Source organism: Mchenga conophoros, linkage group LG18, assembly GCF_057382185.1.
Source record: "Mchenga conophoros isolate Kocher_MC1m ecotype Shallow Benthic linkage group LG18, M_conophoros_male_GT1.1, whole genome shotgun sequence".
Lineage (NCBI taxonomy): Eukaryota > Metazoa > Chordata > Actinopteri > Cichliformes > Cichlidae > Mchenga > Mchenga conophoros.
Genome location: NC_140543.1, coordinates 29,471,890 through 29,491,117, shown reverse-complemented (window position 1 = coordinate 29,491,117; position 19,228 = coordinate 29,471,890). Strand labels below are relative to the sequence as shown.

Sequence of the window (19,228 nt, the reverse complement as noted above, 5' to 3'; positions counted from 1 at the left end):
TCTTTTAAAATACAGGTCAAAGGTGGACATCTTTCCATTGTTTGCTTTGGCTCTTCTAAACCATCAAATCAAATGTAACTTTTCTTCCTCTGTCTTTTGTCTCTGAAAACTGGTTTTGTTCTTAACACTTATTTTAGGTGCAGTCAGTTAAGTATTATATCCATGCCTTGAAATTAGACATGCTTCTTTTTAAATGAAGAAGCTCATTCTTGTTAAGTGTGCACATGAGGTCAGCGTGTGTCTCTCACACTTACTATTCCCAGGTTGACACCAAAGTCCTCATCGGGGAATTCCAGAGACTCGACTATTCTGGACTGTCTGACAGTGCGTCTGCCCGTCCCGGCATCGTCCCAACGCTTTGCCTGGGACACCTGCCGCAGCTGATGCAACACACACATCAAAGGCACGTATCATTGCATAGACACAAACGCTCACACTCGCGCAGTGATGACATCTGGAAATATATCCTTAAATGCTATCTGGGAGGAGAGGCATGTCTGCCCTTGTACCTGAGAAGCTCACAAACAAAGTACTTTACCACCGTTCGTAAAGCCCATGAAGAATATGAATTAAATACAATATCTTGATTATCAAAGCAGAGTAAGGCAAGATAGAGGACAAACCGGCATTGCACCAAAAGAGAGAAAGGAGAATGAGATGTAACAGCAGACGTGGTGAACTGAATGCCAAGCAGAGCAGGGGAGGCCGTGTTATTACTAAGAGTCGATTTTTTTCCCTGCTTTTCCGCTGGTTTCATTTTAAACAATTTAATTTTATGGAGAGGAGAGCCCGGAGGGTCTCATCATGTCCTTAACCAGCTTAAATAAAGTTGTTATCTGGCCTCTGAGCTCAATATTCTCTTTAAAGAACAAAGCTCTATACCTATATATCTTCATTGTATATGTTAATGACATGCGAACCAGGGTGTCTTCCTCAGATAACTGCACGCATTAGTATGCTACTGTTCACCTGGAATAACGAAGAAGAATTTATCCAAACTATGCTTGTACAGTTCAGAGTTTTTATTAACATGTCTGAACTAAATGTTTTCAGTTTCAATTTTAACTTCGCTGATATTTCAATATGATCTTGAGAAATTTCCTATCCTGTGCTTGTACACTGGTACGGCTGGAGGTAGGATTATTATTTTATCAACCATGTGTGCGATGTGCAATAAATATACCAGAGTTATAGCAGCACTGAAAGACAACATCCATAACAATATTAATGTTTGAAAGCATCATATGGAATATAATGAATGAATGTCCACAGCGTAGGAGGACTTTCTTAATTCGGTTAGACATCATTATGTATATATGCACATAATGGGTACTTTTCCAGGATGTATTTATTTGTTATTATAAATTTATTTTAAATGGGCTGCTATGGGAACACACGATAGAGAACATTTCACTGTTGTTCACTGGAGGTGCACAGGAGCTTTATAATTGCTTTGCATTGATAAACATATTGCAAAGTGGTGACACAAGTATTGTAGACCCTCTGCTCAATTACTCATAATCTACTGGATGATACTACAAAAGTGCTCTTATGCATAACTTGGTTATAACAAGGGGTTATTCGAGGTACGGTTGCCATCACATCAGCTCAAAGCACTCTGGCCATTTTCCTCTGAACTCTTATCAAACAGGCATTTTTGCCTAGAGAGCTGCTGCTCACTGGGTATTTTCTCTTTTTTGGACTATTCTCCATAAACCCTAGAGATGGTGATGAGGGGGAAAATCCCAGTAGATCCACAGTTTCTAAAACACCAACAAATGGGACAAGTTCAAAGTCCCTCTCTGATTCTGAAGCTTGGTTTGAACTTTAGTGGGTTATCACGACCATATCTAAGTACATAAACGCACTGAACTGCTGCTGACTGGTTGATTAGACATTTGCATTAAGGTGAAGTTAAACAGGTGTAGCTAATAAAGTGTAGAGTGTACACAAGTCATAAAAAATCATTTTGGGGTAACAAATTAGATTCATTTTATCTTTAATTTTTTGATTAAAGAGAAAAAACAAATGGATATTTGGGGATATAATATAAGTGGATGTTATTGCTTAAGGCTTGATGGAGACAAAAAGGCTTAATAGTCCAGCACATGACGTGTCCTGACGGTTATTTTACTTGAATAGAGCCAAGTTGGCAGTTTCGCCCTGTTTTCAATTTTTATGCTAATTCTACAAGATAACCATCTCCTTCCTTCAGTGACATATTTAATAGACTGCATTCCCAACACAGCAAACAATTTTCTTTATGAATATAACTTCAAATAACACAAACCTAAAGTGAAATCTGTAATGTTTTATGCATGTGTGGTAAAAAAAAAAAAAAGAAACTGAGGTGAGCTTTTCCTGTTATTTGCACAGTTCAGACAAACGCGGATCATTTTGGTTGTTTTTTTTCATATAGTCATATTATAAATTTAACTATATCTTAGAACAAAACAGATTCCAGCTTTACATTCAAATAACATTTTTTTCTAGAATCTACAAGAAAGCATGCAGTAAAGTGATATTACCAGTACCAGGGTTTTATGGGTGGTGTAGAGCTCTTGTAGAATCTGATCAACTATGGAGTTGGTCAGATAGGAGACCACAGACAGCTTCACTTCTCTGGGATAGAGAAAGTAATAACAGTTCAATCAGTATCTCGAAGTTCTTTGCCTCTCTAGGACTTTTTAAACTACTCTCTTTCTTACTCCAGAGCTCTGTTGATGTCCTCTGCCGCCCTCTCCATCAGGGCGTTGCGGATGGCGGAGCGAGGGATAGAAACTTGTTCAGAGATGGACGACAAAGGTGGACTCAGTCTCTCAGCTGCTGAGCAGGACATGGGGCACAACTCACGGCAAAGGGACACCATGGAGTCCACAACCACCTAGAGTAGAAGTGTCCCAAGACATGTATCATATGTCGCCTACAGCTGATGGATTAGCTATAAAAACATATTTATATGCCCAAAACTTGTATTAATAATTCATATAATCCATTTGTCTCTTCAAGATGTTATGTTTATCAGACATTTGGGCAAAAACACACCTCAACTATCTAAACCTGCATTTTTGGCTCTTTTGTTGTTTTTTTAAATTGATCTTAACAAATGCAAATTACAAATGCAGCGTCTAGCATAATAACAAAATTAGGCAGCATAAACAGGGATGTAAATTATGCTCAAGTAAGTTGAAATTCAATACAAAGCATGCCATATTCCTCCTCGGGGTGCGTGCTGCTTTTTATCATTTGCCTATGCTGTGGTACTGAATCCCAATGAGACCAAAATGGAACAAAAAAAATGTCCGAGTGTTCCCTGCCTGAGAATTTCTTTTGAAGTCAGCATACCTGCACTGCACACACATTCACACGGCATTAATGGGCAATTTAAATGCAACTAGTACAGCGCTCCACTACTGTTTAAAATACCAATGCATCAGCGAAGGAATGTTTCAGCGATTACAACCAAGGCCACGGTTCAAACCCACCCCCAGCCTACCTGCAGTTCTTTGTCTGCAGCCTTGGCCAGCTCTCCTGCCAGAGTGTCCAGGCGCTGTTTAACAGGTCCATCCACTGACAACACGTGGGCCAGCTCACACAGAGATGGATAAAGCTGATGAACACACAACACACACACGTTCAGTGAAAGTAGCAATAATACAATGAAAAAACATCCACCTACATTAAAAACTGGTTAAAGGAAAAGCAAATACTAAAGAAAAATAACACATGGAATGAAAAGATTTGCTTTGTCACATTGGCTTTTTAATGTTAATGAACATGATGCAAAACAAAGCATTTGTATTGGGAGTTGGCTTAATCCAGAATGAGTTTTGGTTTACTTGCACATTATTTTGATATAAAAGTCAATTCTGCAGCTCAAATAACGGAAGAAACAGTGGCCTCAATTTTTCTACTGATGATTACAACAAAGAAAAATCTGCAATCTTTACTTCAGTTGGTGATATATTTGTGAACTGTCTTGCCGTGAGCTTTTCACAAACTGTTTTATTTGCCTTAGTTTTGAGATGGTTCAGTCACGTCAGATGAAAAAAGCATCCTCTTGCAACAAGGGTAAAAAAATCTCTGGTTGCCCAGTGACTGAACAGAATTTTCTTGCTACTGAATGCACGTAGTTGTGGTGACCGACTTGTTGCTCAGAGACTGAGCGTGCACCTCGTTCTGTGAGTTACCATCGTTTAATGTCAGTTTCTGTGGACGGTAACAGATTTGCCACAAATGGCAACAGATTTAATTCCCAACTTAACCCTTTGATCACAAATTGATAGCAGACTGACTTTATCTTATTGCTGTTCCAGTCTCAACGCAATGAAGTTGTTTTGAAGATGGCAACTGACTATTTCAAAGGCAGTGAGATGGTACGTTCACTGCACACAGTGGCAATAATTTTGTTTGTGCCGCAGTCTCCATCCACTGTTTTCCTTTTTTCTGTGAGTGAAGCATTATCAGGCAACCCTTCACTTCAACTCCTCACTACAGCATCCAGAGAACAGTCTGTTTATTCAGCCTCATCTGTGGTGCTGGTGCCCACCTCTCAATTTTAAATTCATGTAGACATTGAGGGTCTTGGGAGGGGCCGAGCTGTCACCAGCTGTTATCTTTCAGAGGGTTGTTGGTGCCATGCCCCTCCCCTATTTAAGTGCACTTTAGATCAGCACGCATCAACACTGCAAGCGGAGTGAGGTATGGGGTCTTTTCACATCCCCATTCTCTGTTTGCTGTCAATGGGCCAGGAGGAGGAGCTGGCCGCCTGGTCAGGCTCTGGACTGGTGGGCTTCCCTGCTGCTGCAGGTCAATGCGGTCTGCTTGTCTCCACCGCAGAGTAAAGGGAACCACCTCCTGGGTCTGGGTGTGTTGGTGCCTGGACCTGGGAGTATAGAGGGTGTATGGGGAGTGTGAGAGTGTGTACAGCGTTCATTTCTGTGTCTCCATGTTGGGCGAGTGCGGAGTATTTGTATATGTGTGCATGAGGGTGGGAATGGATGCTTGTGTCTGTGTGTGTCTGTTTGTCTTATGTCTGTGTGTCAGGTCAGGTCTCAGACTCGACCTCTCCCAGAGCATCTCAGGCCAACCCAGTTGTGGCGGCCTATTTTCCCCCATCACATTCCCTGCTGGTGGCTGGTGTCCCCACCCGCCGATGTGTTGGTGGTTCTCTGTGACTGGGGCTGGGTGCTCGGGTGTGTACTGGCTCACTCAGGGCAGCTGCCGGGGGGCCTGGCTTCTCAGGCCACTGCTGGGGGCGGGGGACTCTCTGGTTTTTGGGCCCTTGGGCTTGGTCTGCTCTGGCACAGCTGGCTGCTGGTGGAGCCTTGTCGCTGCAGCCCCCTGTGGTTTCTACACTATGGCTGCTGAGTGACCGCCATCTGAGGCCCTCCTCACCTCTTTTCTAGATGGGTGCCGTCATTGTCCCTGCGGTGGTCCTCCTGGGGCTCTCGTGCTCTGGGGGGGAGCCTCTAGATGTCTGGGGCCCAGGTCTCCTCCACGCCTGCTTCATGTCTTTGGGCGCAGGGCTGTGGCTTCCACACCCACTATTAATTCTGTTCAATTCAATTTTATTTATACAGCGCCAAATCACAACATCAGTCGCCTGAAGGTGCTTTATATTGTAAGGCAGATCCTATAATGACTGCTTTGAGTGCTCAGATAGAGTAGAAAAGCTCTATATAAGAATCAGTTCATTTACCATAATAATTATTATAATATAATAATAATTCTTAGATACTTAAATGGATAAACCTTATGAATGCAAGCGTCTTCTCACACACAAGTGTCCAAACAGGTACTCACAAATGCACGCTGTTGTTTTCGTTTTCCTGTTTTTTTTTTCAGCAGATGATCAAGCAGATTCTCAGGGTTTCTTCTCTCTCTCCATCTCTCTCTGTCCCTCTTCTTCTTCTTTTCTCTCCCTCACCTTCTGCTAACTTTCTCCACAACTTCTCTTTCTTTCTTTTTTCTATCCCCTGGTCTACACCGTTCTGATTGTAATGACTTAAGATCAAAAAAATCCTAAAGTATAACTATGAAGTAAACCAGTATAACAAAAGCCATAAAGGTCCACTTTGGAAAATCAATATGTTGGGCATGTTGTTTAGCCTTCAGACAAAAACTCTGATTCCTACACTGCCGGACAGGACAGACAAAAAAACCCCAAAAGAACTCACTGTGTCTCTTTGCCTCTCTGTAACAAAATCAGGAAATAAACAATAACCAAAACAAAATAATTAAAAATATTGGTTTAAAAAAACAACAACATGAATGATGCATCATCTTTCTAGATGCACGATTTGTGACTCGACAACCATCTTTATCAGCCGTTTGATTAGTCTGAAGCATAAATGACTTTTTAGTTCACGTCACTAGGACATAAAAGCTGCACTTATAAACTTGTCAGTCACATCTGACAGAAAAATAAAACGGGTCTGCTTGCTTTAACCCTCCTGTTATGCTGCAGGTCAGATTGACCCAGAACAGAAGAGATGTCACATGTCATCTGCATCACTACAGAAAACAAAAAAAAATCTAAATTATAAAAGAAAATTGTAAAATAATCAATGCCAGTGTTTCTGACACTTTTGGATGAGTAAATTTGCCCCGGGCCAAATTAACCCAGGAGCATAATTGGTGTTCCTGGAAACCAACATAGCAGGAAGGTTAAGACATAATAAGGTTTTAGAGAAGGATCTCAATATACCTTTCTTTGAGTGCCATCTCTTTCTTCTTATGCCTGCATTCATGCAACCTCTGAGCAGCTCTGGGTGTAGAATTTTAAGTGCATCCCTAACAAACACTATGAAATACAGCTCCATATAAATTGTAAAACTGTTGACAAGTGTTGTGTATAAATAAGCATGAAGAATGTACATTATGCTCGACAGTGTCCAGAACCATTTATTAAATGTTTGCGTACTGCTTTAGAGTAAAAAGCAGGGAGAACGTGCTTATTTACATCTTCTTCCTTCCTGTTAAATTGTATTTGGAATGCAACAATCCATTTATCACTTACAATCCTGTTCACGCCTTTTCTTTAGAAGAAAATAGAAAGCACTGCTCCCCCCGCGTGTCTCCAGTGTATGTGTTGGTGTAGGTGTTGAAGAGTGCAGGTCTACAACTGGTGATCGGTGAAGGATATTTGTGTATTTGAAGAAGTGAGCAGCACGAAACAAACTGTGCTGCAAAGCTGTGTTTTTCATCTTGTTCTTGCTCTGTTTGCAGGGCACATACATTAAGCTCAATGCAGAACATGCTATGTTTATTTGCTGCTGCAGCAGGATATGTGTATTGAAAATCAGGTTATTAATACTTGATTGGCGTTCAGCACAAACAGACTTCTCATTTGGATTCTAGCATTCAGTTTGGTCAAGTTACACTGCAGTGCTTGCAGTTGTGGCTGTTGAGAGCTCATGTGGCTAAAGCATTGTACGGATTTATGGATGCTGGATTATAATCTCCCACACTACAGAAGCCGTTATCGATTCAAAATGGCTGCACCAGCCTAGCGTCGGTCTGGGTCAAAAAAAACAACCCTCATAATCTTTATTCTCTATGTGTTTGTTTGGCCAGGCTGTATTTTGCTGTGCAGGCTTGGGTTATAAAATACTGAGTGAACCCTAAAAAAAGGTTTTAAATAGCTGCATTTACAGCTGCATTAATGCACGTTTATATGGTCACAGAACATCTTACAGTTGGGTCTGACGTCGTGCTCCGGGTAATACTGTGTAATAAACATTTGCATAATTCCAGTTTTACTGGTTTTTGCAGCCCTTTCGTTTTACTTTTATTGGTGTTTTCCTGTTCCGACCATGAGCTTCAGCTCTTGTATTTTAATGCACGAATGACTATAAGGAGGCTGCTAAATATGTCTTTGCATCAGTGCACTGTGATGCAGTTAGGCTCTGTAAAGTTTCTCCAGGGAAAAGGGAATGCCTTCTTAGAAGTGGATAATCCTAAACTGCAAACTAATTGGTCACTACAGCAGTTAGGTAAATGTAGTGAAGGACAAAGTACAATATTTCCCACTGCAATAAACTGAACTGGCACACATTCATTAACTAGATGCTTGGCTTTGAACAGTTCTTACCATTGTGGGATTTTTATGATGTAAGGGGGTAATATCCCTAATATGGTCACAGCTCACCATGAAATTTCCAGCTACCGCTTGTCCTGCCTCCATTTTTCACCTGGTGTTCAAATCTTGTGTTTGAGAGGGGCAGCCAGTTAAAAGTAAGCTGTTGCAGTGGGAGACGGCTGAGCAAAAGTGTGGATGACCTGGGAGGTCCACCAATACCCAGAACTCTGAATCATACAATGCTGCAGCACTATGTGAAAGTTTTTAATCAACTCTCATTTTTAACATTTTGTTACTTATGGAAATACATCATATAAGGTAAAAACAGACTTTGTACAATTCTAACGAGCTTTAAAGTCGATAATGAAGTGGCGACCTTTAATCTTCAACAAACCCTGAACTCTCCAAGGCAGCTGTTTTTGTAATTTCTAGTCCTCAGAAATAGTTCTCCAGGCTTATTGAAGGACATTCAAAGCTCTTCTTTGGATGTTAGCTGCCTTCTGTTCTGTTCTCTGTCAATACAATACCACACTTCAGTAGAGTTGAGGTCTGGGCTCTGGGGAACAATCCAGTGTTTTTCCATCCAGGTATGCTTTTACTGGATTGGCAGATGGTATTGTGTGGTGGACCATAACCTGACAATACATTTCTACATTTATAATTCCATCAATTTTGACAAGATCTGCAACACCACTGGCTGAAATGCAGCCCTAAACCATGACTGAGCCTCCACCCTGTTTTACAAATGGCTGTAGACACTCACTGTTGGAGCTCTCTTCTGACATTCTTTGGATTCATCTCTCCATAAGAACTGTTGACAGAAATTATCAGTCCAGTTCTTGTATAATTTGCCTTAAGTCAGCCTTTTTCTCCCAGTTATCCTTCCTGAGATTTCGACTACAGCAGAAGGATCAGCTGAAGGACCAGATGCATCGCTTACGTTTTGTCAGATCTTTGCTGGATTTTATCCCTGTTACTTTAAGACGTGACTTTCAGATGGCATTCATCTGTTGTAGATCATTCTTTACGTCTTTTACTTTTTCTAAGAACATGCACACCATGCTGGGATATGCTACGTTTTGGACGAATACGGTACTTCTTTAGGGAATCACCTTGTTGGTGCAAAAAATATTAAATGTGTCATATTTGGCATTTTTCACAGACTTTACTAAAGAAATGGGAATAAATGGTGTGTTCTTGTGAAAGGCTTTTAGCAACAAAATGTCTGAAGATATAGTTTAAAACATGTTTTTTGCTAAGTTGTGTGTTAAGTATAGACAGAACGATGGCTCATCCCTTGAGATAGATGTCTTTTTTATGCTTGAGTGATTTACAGGTGAGTGTTAAGTGGCTTCACCAACTATAAAGAAATGAATGCTGGTTCAAGACTCTAAAGTACATGTGGAAGAGTCAAAGATTAAAATACGTAGCCACACACACACGCACACACACACACACACACACACACTTATAACCCACTCACAGCTCTCGAGTTCCTTGCTTCTTTGAGGATCTGTCTAGCCGTCTGGACCTCCTCTCCTTCCTCGCAGCCTTTCAGGACACAAACCTGCTGCTGCACCCGTACACACAGACGCTCCATCACCTGCACACATACACATGTGCAAAAGTGGAGGCATACAATTAGACCCAAAACAGAAGTGACTTATTCCTCAGCATGAGCACAGCCACACACCTGTTCAGCAGTGCTGGTGACGAGGCCTTGGTGCAGCCTGAGAGCCTGTTTCTGAGAGAAACGCTGAGTCTGGTTGTTCCTTAGCAGGGCACGCTGGATCTGTCACACACACACACACACGCACACACACACACACACACACAGAAAACAAACAGGGAGGAAGAGGAGTGGTGATGACAGGTGTTTACAAAGTGCGGTGTGCGGGAGACAGGAGACGAACCCATTTGCATGGTAATAAGGAGACTAGAGAGAGAGGTTTGATCCCTAGAAAAAAAAAATACGGGACGCCTTTAATCTGTTTTCTTGACTCAGCAGGTGGATGCGTTGACTGCATCATCATCTTAGCATATGTAAAGAAAGATTGAATAAAGAATTGCACAGGGACTCTGAAGGCTCACACGCATTGTCCAAGCTAATAAAGCCTCAAATTAAATTAAAAGCTCTCCTTAGGGAACCGTGTTTGATTAGAACCAGAAAGTCTGCAGGCAACTTAACAGTCAGAAATCCTACAGATATATACACATAGTAATGTGTTAGTAGGGTTGCCAACCGTCCCTTAAAATACGGAATCGTCCCATATTTAGAAACAAAAGTACACGTCCCGTATTGAGCTAATAAGGGACGCACTTTGTCCCGTAATACAGTGAGAATCAAAAGTAGTCTATAACTTTTAATGGAATTAATGCTTTGTTTGAAAACATAATTCCCAGCCCCTCTCCTGCTTTGTGACCAATGAGCTGACAGCACACTTATGACAATTCGAGTATGACAATTCAGATTACCGTTCATCTCATTGGTCGAGGAAAGGTCGCTTGCGGAGAAAATACCGGAAGACAACAGATGACCACAACAACAAGCATGGCCAACAGGGAAACAAACCCCGACACTGCGGTGCAAGTCTCAGACGACAGTACACCTAAAGCTGAGCAGACACTGTGCGATTTTTTCAGTCGCGTTATTCAGCTCCTGCTCAAACTGCACGATTGACTCGCAGGGGTTAGAAGTTGGTAGGTCACGATGCAGGTCTCACACTATACGGCCCGATGCTCTGATGCGACCTGAGAGCTCACCCTGTGCGTCCATAAAATTAAAGTTATAACAGAAAATCTGTCGCTCGCTCTCTCTGTCTTTCACTCACACAGACACACCACCACCATCAACTTTGCTAAATTGCTAATGAAAAACATGATCAGGCAGCTGTGATTGAGCAGCAGTGTAAATCCAACTATTTTCACGGTTGTTGTGGTCGTGATAATTTTGTGAGGCCACATCGAAAAGGCTCGGATGAGCTTTCCAAAGTTCTACAAGTTGTGCCTCCATCGCTTGTGTCCAGATCACACGCTGCACTGCCGTGCTGCTCCATCTTTTTCGCTGACATTTGTGTTTGCGCAGTGTGACAAACTGCGGTGAGGTTTGAAATCCTCGCGACCAAGCGATTGATGATCGGGAGCTCGTCGTGAGGCTTACACTGTGCGATTTTTGGCCCATTTTGAGCCGATTTTTGAGTCGTGCGACCGTTTTGGCGATCGGCCCGATTTTGGCCTTCATCGTGCGTCGTGCATCGTGTAGTATACGTGGGGTAACGAGACGCGATTAACACCTCACGACGAGCTCCCGATCATCAATCGCTTGGTCGCGAGGATTTCAAACCTGTCGTGAGGGTGTCACCGCAGTCTGGACACAAGCGATGGAGGCACAACTTGTAGAACTTTGGAAAGCTCATCCGAGCCTTTTCGATGTGGCCTCACAAAATTATCACGACCACAACAACCGTGAAAATAGTTGGATTTACATTGCTGCTCAATCACAGCTGCCTGATCAATGTTTTTCATTAGCAATTTAGCAAAGTTGATGGTGGTGGTGTGTCTGTGTGAGTGAAAGACAGAGAGAGCGAGCGACAGAATTTCTGTTATAACCTTCATTTTTATGGACGCACAGTGTGAGCAATCAGGTCGCATCAGAGCATCGGGCCGTATAATAATAATAATAATAATAATAATAATGGATTGGATTTATATAGCGCTTTTCAAGGCACCCAAAGCGCTTTCCAATGCCACTATTCATTCACTCTCACATTCACACACTGGTGGAGGCAAGCTATAGTGTGAGACCCTGCATCGTGACCTACGAACTTCTAACCCCTGCGAGTCAATCGTGCAGTTTGAGCAGGAGCTGAATAACGTGACTGAAAAAATCGCACAGTGTAAGCCCAGCATAAGCCCAGCATTAGAGCAGCAATGTTTGTTCGCTCAGAGAAAGGGTAAGAATGGGAAAAGGAAAACACCTGGCTGGAAAAAGTTAATATGTGCAGTGAATATCAGCGCTATGTGGCCAGAAGTGTGATAATATAACTTATTTTGTGTAATAAACAACTGCAAGGATAGATGATTACAACAAATAGATGACTAATACATAAAAGTAATACATAGATGAATAATGATGATGAATTAAGATGCGTAATCATGGCAACAAGCGGGTTTACAAACAGGAGCAGCTGATTAGCATTAGAAAAGCTGAAATAATACCTCAACTGAAGCCAATTGTACTAAATGCACTAAATGTGCACAGTTACAAGAATATTTTTCTTTCTATTATTTTCTATTATTTTAAGTTAAGCGGGACAGAGTGCTTTTAAAGAAAGATTTACTTATATTCTCAAAAGTTAAGCATGACAGGCTTCTGTTTAAGAAAGAGACCTGTTTTACTGTGTTAATGTTGTCATTTTGAGCTAAAAGTAAATGGCTAAATGATCATTTGTTTCACATGTGTTCATATCAAAAAGAATAGAATATGCATGTACTTAAATCAACTTCAAGTCAAATGGTTAAAAAAAATAATTTCACACACAAAAAAAGAGCTAGAAAATTCACAACAGTGGGAAGGGTGAAGACAACTGGGTTGCCCGGCCCTGGCCACGAGGTGTCCTTTATTTATTTTTCAGGGAGTTGGCAACCCTATGTGTTAGCTTTGTCGAGCCGTATCAGAAATGTACCTTCAGTCACAAGCCTCTGGGGAAGACGGATTTGCTATTGACTGAAAACTGAGCTGTCACGGAAATAGTGTTTGACATGCAATGTACACGGATTTGTTTTGCTACCTGCAGCTTACAAGCTAGCTGATGAGTAGCATTTTATTTAGCAGTGATACTAAGTAACCATTTCAGCAGCTACAATGATTAATGTTTAATTACGGCCAACTCTCCTGCTTAGCACCATTAGCAGCCACACTTTATGAGGATTTGTTTAATGGATTTTATTAGGATGAGCATCCACACAAAAAGACACAGCTGCTAAGAAAGGCCACATTTGCTGTATGTACACTGCCTGTCATTTTTTTTTGTGTTGCTGTCAGTTAGTTTCATTCTTTGATTGGCAACTTGAAAAAGTTCTCCGATTACAAATACAAGAAACTGAGTCTACAATCAAAATAAGAATCTTGACACGTATGCCTCGACGTGCCGGATTGACAGACAGCAGTCAATGCAAACTGACAACTGGTGCTCGGCTGATCAAAAAGTGAAAACTCTGAATGGGTGTTGATTTTCTTCGTAACATGGAACACAGGTGGACTTTAAATATGTCTTTGTTCCCTGGCAAGAAAAACCTCAACTACAATTCAAGTGGCCTTTACTTGAAGCAACCACATCATAATTGCAAAGACAACCATGCAACTAACTGCCCAGAAACTGTACGTCTGCGAAAAGAGATCTGTCACTTTTTGGCTTTTTTTTTTCTCTTTTTCAAAGTAACAGGAAGTGCCAAGAGACTTAGAGAAATGCTGCAGAGCAGATACTCAGAATCAGAGAGAGGAAGAAAATAAATCATCAGAAGAGTTTTAAAAAATCTTGACATTTCGGCATATGGCATGAGTGACAGAGCAAGTTCAAACTCAAAGAACACTTCTGAATGTTGCTGGCAATGACCAGCGTAGAGCAGTATAATAAATTGCATAAATTAACAATTAACTGAATAATGTTGTTGGAATTTTTTAATGTGACCATTACACCCTGCAGCAAAGATGCCCGCCTGGGCTTTTTCTTGCGTTGTTTCTGCCTAAAGACCTCCTGGAGGAACCTCCAGGGCTGAAAAATGAAGCAAACACAAGTTCCAAAGACTGCACTTCCTCAAGCAGGCACTTGGCGTTGCCTCCAAATGAATGGATGTGACTACTGCTTTCTTTATATTTTAGTTAAACCACAGACTGTATATGTTTTTATCATGATAATACTAATTTTCATCTAAACAGACAAGGTGTTGCATTCCAAGACAAGTCTGATTTTAATTTGAGAGCATGAGAGCAAACCCTCATAGCACCCTATTACCCAAACAGAACACCCCACTCACAGACTGCAGGCTTACTTTTAGGTCCCAGGGTTTCTAAAAGTAGAAGCGGTAGACAGAGCTTTCAGCTATCAAGCTCCTCTCCTTTGGAGCTAGAACTCCCAGTTTGCATTCGGGAAAGATACACCTTCCCTACTTTTGAGCTTTTTTGACATAGCTTATAGCCAAAGTTAAATCAGGTGACCATGAACCTTTTTTTTCTTAATTATGCTGCTACCAGGCAGACTGCTGGAGGACTTCCCATGACAAACCAAGCATTGGTCACTCCCTTTTTTTTCTTTCCCTGTGTGTTTCTGTGCCACTATTGCCATTTTTGTACAGCGCTGTGTGACCGATTGTCTGTGAAAAGCGCTTAATAAATAAACCTTACTTACTTATTATGTTAAAAACTGTCTCCACTATCAATTAGGTTGCATTTTGTCCCCCCCAAAGGAAAACAAGTGGCAGCAGATGCCTGCCTCTCCCTGAGTCTGGCCTATTGGAAGTCTGTTCTTATCAAAAGGGAGTTCTTTCTCCCTCAAGTCGCCAAGTGCATGCTGTAAGGAATTGCCAAATCTTTTGTGATCTCACGCTATATTACCTCACAATATAAAGCACTGTAATATCACCTTTTTGGGGAACTATATAAATAAAAGTGAATTGAATTAAGTCTTTAAATCCTTTAAACTGAACCTGTAATACATGGATGCAATATGAATATGACACAGACAGAACTACGTTAGCAGTTACAGACATCTGGAATCTCTATCACAGATTGCAAACCTAACTCTCAGAAGGACTCTGGCAGTATTAGAAAAGTCATTCTCATGTCACAACATATCATACAGACATCAACATAATCATCTCTGGGAACATTCACATTTAATCATCACTTCTAACGCACGAGTAAATGAAAGCCATTCATCAGACCCACGCCTAAGTGTGACTCTTATTACCAGGCTCTTATTAACCATCTGTGTCTTGCAACATGGTGCAGCAAATTTAGCAAACCACAGGCTAAAGAAAAGAAGTCCTCCTCACCTTGGTCAGGGCTTGGTCGGTCTTCTCTGGGGCGCTGCGGTGCGCTTGAGTGACATCGCTGAGGGGCAGGGGCATGTATTGCAAGGTAAAGTTGCTGTTTGTTGCAGAGCGAAGGAAGACAAAGAGGGGCAGATAGAAAGACAACATTACCCTGGCAATAATAAACTGGAGAAACTGATGTTAACAAGAACAAACAGGAAATGCCCGGGGCACTTATAACAGCTGTCTGCAATTCCCTAATACGCAAATACACCCACACACCCTTGTACACACAGACAGAGATGCGCGGGTACAAACTTCACGCCCACACTTATTTGACTGGCACACACGTCAGGAGAATGATGAAACATTCTGTAATCGCTAACATCACGCAGAGATGGTTATCTGCCTTTCATATGGGTGTGTGAGTGATGCGTTTCATGTGTGTGTGCGTCCGCCCTCTTCAAAAGGATGTTGGTGTGCTGCGTTGCGTTCGTCTTACTGCTCCAACGCTCTCGCCACATCTTGGAAGCCTGTCGCCGTGGTGTTGTTGCGATCCCACGTCACACTCCTGAGAGGGATTAAAGCAGCGGGAAATGGGGTAAGACCAGCACCGAGAGGAGGGAAAAGGAGAAGAGGATCGGTTGCTTTCTAAAGTGCCTAATCCACATTAAAATCTCACACAGATACATCAAAGTGACAGTACTTCTTTGACCACGCAGGACAGACATAAATATTAAGATATTCGTCAGAGCTTTCTTTTAGCTAGGTGTATGGTATCCCAACATTAGAGATGCATGAACAACTGCCGTGCCGCTAATGAGCTTCTGTTATTTCGCAGAGCAGAATTTCCACCTACACCCGACACCGACGAGCTCCTGTTTTTAATACATCACTCATTTTCAGCTCATCTTTCCTTTCATCCATCCTCCTCCTCAATCCCCCCCGACTTGGTTTGCCCTAGAAATTCAATCAGCAAAAACCCAGATCTATCTCTTTAGGTGGTCTCCCTCTCCGATCTCTTCGTAACTTTCACATCCAACCTTTCCCAACACACACACAGTACTACTCCACCCCCACCTCACAACCCCAGTATTCAAGGAGGTTTCTGGCCTCCTTTGCCCTTTCTCAATATTTTATTGACTCCTGTTACAACTCTAAAGTCAAACATACCTCCGAACATGAAGTGTTATTCGCTGTGTTGTTAAGGGTGGTGCTGTAAAAGCTATGTCTGAAAGGCCCCCTCCCACTAATTCATCTCTCCAGTTTGTAACATCCCTCAGGCTACTCAGTATTAGGTCCGGTCCTAATACCCCCCACCCTTCTTATCTCCTACATGCCACTCCACCCCCTCCCATCTTTGAAGCGCCACCTTCAACTCACTGTTCATAGAAACTTCACTGTATCCCCTTCCTAAACCTAACATATTAATTTTCTTTCTTTAATCTGCTGTCTATAGCATCTTCTCCAGACATGCCCCTCCTACGTATGAGGGTTTCTGATCTGCACTGAAATCCCCTCTTTTCTTCATCTTAATCGTCTATTACTGCTGTAACGCACACACACACCTAAGTGTTGTGTTAATCTGCAGAGCTTTGCTGAGCATCTTGGCCCCAGAGTCCTCCAGGAGGTTGCCGCTCAGGTCCACCTTCCGTAAACAAGCGTTGGAGCCCAGGGCGTTGACGAGCACTGTGCCCCGCTGCCGAAGCCTCGAGTCAGCCAGCGAGAGGGACTGCAGGGCCTGGAGGATGCCAGGGGAGCAGGGAGTAACCAATACGGAAGCATATTTGAAAATCAGATTTTTTTTTTTTTTATAGAGGGCAGTTATATGTGAGAAGCACCACCTATGTTTAAATGATAAAAGAAACATCCACCTAAAGCAAGAAGTTATTACTTCCAATTTCGTCCATACTCTAAAAGAAATCTGTGTATTTATCAGGTTCATTAATTATTACAATTTCTGTTGAAATTTAATTAGGAAAAAAATCAATAATGAAAGAACATGGTTGAAAATCAGATCAGATTTCATTTCAAACCCTCATTCATTATTAATTGTTGTTTTGCTGTTTTACTCGTTAGGACTTTGAAATGCACGCTGAACTAATTTGATTGTTAACACTCCTTTAAATGATGTTGCTGATGTACAAATTGGACATATTTTCTGTTAAAAAAAGGTTTGAAAAGGGCTCTACTGAAGGTTTTTGCCTGTCTCTGCTTAAACGACTCTGTGAACACATTTTTGAATATTCCTTATGCACACAAAGATTTCCAGCCATGCAGTGTCTCCTGTGGTTAACTCTCCTGGACCTGGCTAGGATTGTAAGAGCCATCTACAATATTTTGAAGAATACTCATTCGTTTTCTAGGAAAGAGTTAGATGTGAAGGTCGATGCTTTTCTCATGTCTCTATGGTAAACATAAACCTGGAACAAGCAGTTTTTTGGGGGGGTTAAAAAAGAATTCAATACAGGAGAAAATGGATTACATTTTTACAGCTTAAAACAAACAAGAATGAGGTTCCAGTTAGTTTTATACGTTTTTGTAGAACTTGTAATATTGCCTCTGCACACCAGCACAGTGGATTTTAGATCGAACAATCAAGATGAATATTTCCTTGCTTTGAGTTTGGTTTGCTTTTGCAGTGTGCTTTTGTGCCAGTATCGTACTTTTGCAGTACGAATTACTGTCCAAGTTTTGCAGCATTTGAGTTTTTTGAACAGAGAGTTTAGCCCTGTACATTTGAGAATTCACCTGTGACCCAGTTCCACTTTATGCCCATACCATAACACTGCCTCCACCATGTTTGACAGACAATATCGTATGCTACAAATCAAGTTTTTTTGGTCCTTCTTCATATTTTTCTCTTGCAATCTTTTAAGTTCAGGTTGATCTTAATTTCATCTATGCAAATACTTTTTTCCAGTAGTGTGCAGGCGCTCTTAGATGGTTTCTGGCAGAGTCTAGTGGGGTCTTCGTGCTCTTGAGCGTAACCAGTGGTTTGCACTTTTTGTAAACCCTCTGCATCTCCATTCTTGATGGCAGACCTTGACAGTGACACTCCTACCTCTGTGGGACTGTTCCTGACTTGATGTTGGGCAATTGTCCAGTTAGGTTTGAGCAAAAATGGAGGACTGTGTATAAAAATTGCTGCAGTTCCAAAACAGTTTATGCTACACTTTTGTTAAACCCCTTGAATTAAAGCTGAAAATCTGCACTTCAATCACATGTTGACCGATTCCTTTAAAATCCACACTCCTGGTGTACAGACTATGAAACAAACTGTTTCCTTATCCCTACTGATAGCAGTCTTATGCATTCAGAATCATCTTCATTTCATTTAGTCTGTTGAGAGTTTTCTTTTTTCTCACGTTTGAGGCTAGAAGCCTTTTATGACTCATACTAGAGCGTTAACATGGTACTAACACTAATGCCAACAGTCTGCAGGGGACACTCACAGATTGTTTTGATGCTTGTGTTTTCAACACTTAATGTGTGAGCTGACTATGGCTGACCTCTGATAAAGTGCCTGTGTAATTCCTTTAAATGTGCACATTTACAACCGCCTGGGCCAGTGTTGGTGCGCTTTCATACAAGCATCAGTCCATGTTCGCTTCTGGAGCATCGTTGTGAACTATCACCATCAACAGTGGTAAATAATTGAGTAAGCTACTTGTCATGCTGAATTTGCGCAGCAGAGAGAGCCTCGGGAGCCCCGCGTACAAACTGAGACCAAATGAATCATTCGTCTGGCTCGTAGACAGCGTGGCTCGTGTACATGTTTATACCTTGCGCGTGTGGCAGGTGGGAGATGGAGCTTAAGACTGCACGAATGAGGATACAAGAATTAAACTGTGACAAGCGAGGGTTTGTGCGCACAGTGACAAATCTCGGAGGTCCGCGTGGGCGTGCATCTGAGCATGACACCACAGAGAATTTGTGCACACACAATATGTTACATAATCAAACTCACACACTCTTCTTCTTGCACCAAATGAACTAGTTTCTGCAGAATTTCATCCAGCACCCTGAGGAGGCAGAAACAAGAGGGAAAGCATTCATCATCTGCATCATCTCCACAAACCATCTGCACACAGCTGCTTCCCCCCCCGCGCA

The 19,228-nt window shown here is 41.8% G+C and overlaps 1 protein-coding gene across 7 annotated transcripts in view; it reads right to left on the bottom strand.

Annotated features, from left to right (window-relative positions):
- The window catches only part of carmil3 (capping protein regulator and myosin 1 linker 3), a 101,396-nt gene that overhangs the window by 15,439 nt on the left and 66,729 nt on the right, over nt 1-19,228 (bottom strand). For 5 of the 7 annotated variants that reach the window (XM_085253418.1, XM_085253417.1, XM_085253416.1 and 2 more), the window contains exons 20-29: nt 19,086-19,140; nt 16,684-16,856; nt 15,618-15,686; nt 15,137-15,230; nt 9,777-9,875; nt 9,567-9,686; nt 3,497-3,610; nt 2,709-2,884; nt 2,529-2,622; nt 255-380 (exon numbers count right to left, since the gene is read on the bottom strand). In XM_085253418.1, the coding sequence (XP_085109544.1) occupies nt 255-380; nt 2,529-2,622; nt 2,709-2,884; nt 3,497-3,610; nt 9,567-9,686; nt 9,777-9,875; nt 15,137-15,230; nt 15,618-15,686; nt 16,684-16,856; nt 19,086-19,140 (1,120 nt within the window). The remainder of the gene's footprint in view (nt 1-254; nt 381-2,528; nt 2,623-2,708; nt 2,885-3,496; nt 3,611-9,566; nt 9,687-9,776; nt 9,876-15,136; nt 15,231-15,617; nt 15,687-16,683; nt 16,857-19,085; nt 19,141-19,228) is intronic. The other 2 variants (XM_085253420.1, XM_085253419.1) reach the window with 1 other exon arrangement.